Source organism: Ailuropoda melanoleuca, chromosome 3, assembly GCF_002007445.2.
Source record: "Ailuropoda melanoleuca isolate Jingjing chromosome 3, ASM200744v2, whole genome shotgun sequence".
In the NCBI taxonomy this organism is placed as follows: domain Eukaryota; kingdom Metazoa; phylum Chordata; class Mammalia; order Carnivora; family Ursidae; genus Ailuropoda; species Ailuropoda melanoleuca.
The window spans coordinates 122,510,832-122,516,534 of NC_048220.1; the positions used below are offsets into that span (position 1 = coordinate 122,510,832).

The following is a 5,703-nucleotide window of genomic DNA, read 5'->3' on the forward strand; positions in this document are numbered from 1 at the left end:
AATAAATAATTTAAATAAATAATTTAATAAAATTTAATAAATAAATTTAATAAAATTTAATAATAAAATATTATTTTAATATAGGAGGTGACTTCAGTTTACTAATAATTCATGGTACTAACCTTTCATTATTTGACAGTTTTCTTTCAAGTCCCTAGTTTTTCAGAGTGAATCACAAAATGCAAAATGGCACTTCCAGATCATTCATTCTTTTAAAAAAATAGCTCTTATTTTCTCTTCATTGCATTCATGTTTTCCTTTAAATTATTTAGATATTTATAATAGCTGTTTTAAAATCTTTGCTAATTCTGTCTATGTCATTTCTGGGTCATGTCTGATTTGGTTTACTGTTGTTGAGTTTTCCCCCCTTGGTTTGGGTCACGTTTTTACAGGGCCTAGTAATTTTTATTGGTTGCTGGACATTGTGAGTGCTATGTTGTTGAGTGCTGGATTCTGTTGTTTTTCTTTAAAGAGTGTTGAAATTTGTTTTGGTAGGCAATTGAGTTACTTGTGCATCTCTTTGTTTTTAAGCTCCATTAGGCCAGGTCTAGAACAGTCTTTCCTCAAGGGCTGGTTTAGGCCTACTGCAAAAGCGTGATCCTTCTGGAGTCCCTTCTGAATGTCCTGGGTGTTCAGTGAGACCTTTCCACTCAGTCTGCTTGGCACTCATATTTGCACCAGCCCCATGTGAACCCTTAGAATTGTTCAGCTTACAGCCTTTGGGTAATTTTTCATTTCCTAGCTTTGCAGAGCTTCTCACCTTAACTTGTGTGGCTTTGTTTTCAGGCACACTCAGAGGAACACCATATGGATTTCTAGAACTTTTGTTCTTCGTAGCTCTCTCTTTTCCAGTACTCTTTGTATTTCAGCTGCCTTAGCTTCCAGGAACTCTAGTCTCTGCCTTTTTAAATTTTTAAATTTAAATAAAAAAATTTTTTTTCCACCTCTTTAAACACAGTGTTACTCCTGTGCTCTGTTTGAGGTCTTTTGTCCTGCTTTGCTGCCTGGGGTATGCCTTTCGATAGTGAGCTTGCGCAGTAGTATGGCTCACTTAGGTTCCCCGCTCAGAACTGCCTTTTGACTAGCACTGGAAAACAGTTGTTTCATATATTTTATCCAGGTTTCTATTTGTATAAGGTCAGAGGGTCTAATTGTGTAAGTCTGATTACTCTTGCCATACCCCCATATTCTTTAGTGTTAAGTCACATGGTAAAATACTCTTGTTTATGGCCAACTGAATAGTAATATATTTCAAGATAGTTCTGTTCGCTAGAACTTTCTATGATGATGGAAATGTTCTATTTCTATACTGTCCAATCAGTAGACAGCATACACGGCTGTTGAGCATTTTGAAACATGGCTAGGACAACTGAGGAACTGAATTTTTTATTATTTTAAATTACATAGCAGTTAGTGGTTAGACAATGTAGTTTGTTTCCTCTCAGTATTATAAAATTTCAACCTTACTGCTTTTGCATATAATAAAAGTGCCTGTGTTTGATCTTTAACGTGTTCTAGTTTAGAGAATTGCTATAGTATTTTTTTCAATTAAAAAAAAAATACATGTTCCTTGGAGATCATTTGGAAAATACAGAAAGGTACAAAAAAGAAAATTTGTCTTGATGAAGTCCCACAAGTTCATTTTTTCTTTTTTTCCTCTTTCCTTTGGAAATGTGTCATGAAATGTGGCCAATGTCAAAGAGGTTGCAGCCTATGTTCTCCTCTAGGATTTTGATGGATTCCTGTCTCACATCGAGGTTTTTCATCCATTTGGAGTTTTTCTTTGTGTATGGTGTGAGAGAGTGGTCAAGTTTCATTCTTTTGCATGTAGCTGTCCAATTTTCCCAGCACCATTTATTGAAGAGACTTTTTTCCACTGGATGTTTTTTCCTGCTTTGTCAAAGATTAGTTGCTCAAAGAGCCGAGGGTCCATTTCTGGGTTCTCTCTTCTGTTCCATTGGTCTATGTGTCTGTTTTTATGCCAGTACCATGCTGTCTTTGTGATCACAGCTTTGTAGTATAGCTTGAAATCCCACAACGTGATGCCCCCAGCCAAGGAAACAGTCAAAAAAACTAAGAGGCAGCCCACGGAATAGGAGAATGTATTTGCAAATGACACTACAGATAAAAGACTGGTATCCAAGATCTACAGAGAACTTCTCAAACTCAATACACAGGAAACAAATAATCAAATCAAAAAATGGGCAGAAGATATGAACAGACACTTTTCCAATGAAGACATACAGGTGGCTAACAGACACATGAAAAAATGTTCAAAATCATTAGCCATCAGGGAAATTCAAATCAAAACCACGTTGAGGTACCACCTTAGCCAGTTAGAATGGCAAAAATTGACAAGGCAGGAAATTACAAATGTCGGAGAGGATGTGGAGAAAGGGGATCCCTCTTACGTTGTTGGTGGGAATGCAAGTTGGTATAGCCACTTTGGAAAACAATGTGGAGGTCCCTTAAAAAGTTAAAAATTGAACTACCCTGTGATCCAGCAATTGCACTTCAGGGTATTTATCCCAAAGATACAGACGTAGTGAAGAGAAGGAGCCCCAGTGTTCATAGCAGCATTGTCCACAATAGCTAAATTGTGGAAGGAACCGAGATGCCCTTCAACAGATGACTGGATTAAGAAGTTGTGGTCCATATATACAATGGAATATTACTCAGCCATCAAAAAGAACGATTTCACAGCATTTGCAGCAACATGGACGGGACTGGAGGAGATAATGCTAAGTGAAATAAGTCAAGCAGAGAAAGACAATTATCATATGGTTTCACTCATTTATGGAACATAAGAAGTAGGAAGATCTGTGGGAGAAGAAAGGGAAGAAGGAAGGGGGGGTAAACAGAAGGGGGAATGAACCACGAGAGACTATGGACTCTGGGAAACAAGCTGAGGGCTTTAGAGGGGAGGGGGGTGGGGGATTGGGATAGACCGGTGATGGGTAGTAAGGAGGGCACGTATTGCATGGTGCACTGGGTGTTATATGCAAGTGATGAGTCATGGAACTTTACATCAAAAACTTGGGATGTACTGTATGGTGACTAACATAACATAATAAAAAATTATTATAAAAAAAAAGAAAATTTGTCACACATAATCTCAAAAGAAAACCAAGGTTAATATTTTGATATATTCCTTTCCAGTCTTCTATAGAGAAAAAAAATTAGTGAAAATTATTTGGTTTTATTTTAAATATTTGTTTTGAAAGGGAATGCGCATAGGGACAAGATTAAAATGGTGGAATGTTTTGCCCTTCTAGAATTAGCTTTATGTTGTCATCAAAGAATAGCATTGTCTAAATAGGCTTTCCTAGTTTTGTAGGCCAGGTATATGTAGCAGTTTCTGGAATAGCATATTAGTAAGGAAACTTTTTTTTCCTTTTGTTTATTTGTTGCGTACTAGTGTTTTAGTAGAAAAGAAACCTTTTGCTATGGTTGCTTTTTGACAGCAGCTGGAGAGAGGCCAAATATATTTAATATTTAGCTCATTTCCACATTAGGATAACTGGTTTGAAGACTGCTTTCAGTTTGGTCCTTTAAGTAACTGTTGTGCCTGAAAATGTGCCAGGTGCTTAGAATCCAAAGGCCTGGCTCTCAAAGGGTTCATGGTTTAGTTGGCAAGAAAAATAGTTGGATTTTCTTCTATTTCATTAGAGGGGGGAAAAAACCGCACATTTTATTGTTTATTTTAATAGTGCATTTTATAAAGTTAGCAGAGATAATACCTATCATTTCTAACTTCTGAAATCTTTTGTTTAGGTGAGACCTGGAATCCATTAAAATTGCATTATCAATTAAGAAACGTGCGGGAACGGTTAGCTAAAAACCTGGTGGAGAAGGGCGTATTGACAACAGAGAAACAGAACTTCCTACTTTTTGACATGACGACACATCCCCTCACCAACAACAATATTAAGCAGCGCCTCATCAAGAAGGTACAGGAAGCTGTTCTTGACAAATGGGTGAATGACCCTCATCGCATGGACAAGCGCTTGCTGGCCCTCATTTACCTAGCGCACGCCTCCGACGTCCTGGAGAATGCTTTCGCTCCCCTTCTGGACGAGCAGTATGATTTAGCCACCAAGAGAGTGCGGCAGCTCCTTGACTTAGATCCGGAAGTGGAGTGTCTGAAGGCCAACACCAATGAGGTCCTGTGGGCAGTGGTGGCAGCATTCACCAAGTGACGGCTCAAAATGAAGTTCCTTTCTCTCATGTAAACCAGTAGTTTTTCTTCTATTGACTTCTGGTTTTCTGCAATTTGTACTTTCCACACTATAATTGGCTTTTGTTTTATGAAATGGTGGATGGCTTTTTCTTTTTTGTATGTATGCAGGATTCTGCTGGTACGAGAGGCCTTCCTCTTTCTGTTTTAAAAAAAAGTTCTACTGCCATATTGGCAATCCATTCCTTGTTGCCATTCTCACTGTTAACCTGTTTTGGGTTGCTGGTATGCTTTGACTTTCAAAGTAACTCCAGTCTCCTCACATGCGCATCTTTTGGATTACCTCAGGTTGAGTTTTCCCCACATGTGCATGTGTATCTAGCATTCTGCCTACAATTCAGACAGAAGTCACAAAAAGGCCTTTAACTCACCAAAGGTAAATATCTGTATCTATTAGGACATTTTATACATAGACCTCAGTTGAGATGTATACTTAGCAAAATTATTTTTAAATTGAAACAACACAGTAAATAATATAAAATGCCCCTTGGATTTTGTTTCCCATGTAAATCTATTGTATTATTACACTTATTGTAATTTTAACTATTAAATCACAAAGGTCCAGTTGTTTCACAAAGCCAGTTTGGGATGGTCTGCATTCCAGTTACGCTGTATATAGTTCGAATTAAATATAAATTGCCCCTTCTGGCCACTCCTGCCTCCGTCTTAGTATTTTGCAAGATTTAATTAGTTGTACACCTGGGGCCCCTCACCTGCTCAGTCAATATTATTTGATAACAAAACAGACCTTTCATCATTGACGGAAAGAGAAAAGATGTGTCTGATTGGCCGAAGAGTTTTTGAGCTGTGCCATTCATGGTACTCTTTCTATGCATCTCCTTTTGGAATTATTTTTGGTCTTAACTGTTTTTTTTTTTTTTTTTATCATTTCTATAGGGAAGAGGCTTGTGACCAGTACTAATCTTGAGTACAGTTTTTTCTTTTTCTGTCCACAGGTAAATTAATGTCTGCTCTTAAATGTCATTTATCTACTCACACTTTCTTAGGGGGAAAAAAAATCAAATGTCAATTTTAGCAGATGTTGCATGTAAATTGTTGGCAAGTAATGACTACAACTCAGATGATTAAGAATTTTGTAACAGAAAGCTCTGCTATGTTTTAATTTTTATATACAATTATGATTAGCACACATTGTAAGAATATAAACCTTTGCTTTTTAAAGTTTATTTTTACTATTTCTTTATCACTGTTTATGGTATCAGCATTGGTTTCATAATGTAAATACTATATATTGAACAAATTAAATGTCAAATTTTTTATTACCATAGTTCATGTTAATAGTGGGGCTTTCAGGTGTTTAGAGATTTTTTTGGTTAACATTCAATGCAAAAGTACTAGATGGTGTATAACTTTAGAGTTGAATTTTAAGGGATTCCTTAATATGTATACTATCTTTTTATCTGAAGTAACAAATAAACTATGATCTTGAAAGTGCCTGAATCAGA

General features: G+C 36.7%; 1 protein-coding gene across 1 annotated transcript in view; it reads left to right on the plus strand.

Annotated features, from left to right (window-relative positions):
* GOLPH3 (golgi phosphoprotein 3) overlaps window positions 1-5,703 on the plus strand; it is a 58,478-nt gene extending 52,775 nt beyond the window's left edge. The window contains exon 4 of the mRNA XM_002919909.3: window positions 3,775-5,703. Coding sequence (XP_002919955.3) covers window positions 3,775-4,199 — 425 coding nt within the window. The 3' untranslated portion in view covers window positions 4,200-5,703. The remainder of the gene's footprint in view (window positions 1-3,774) is intronic.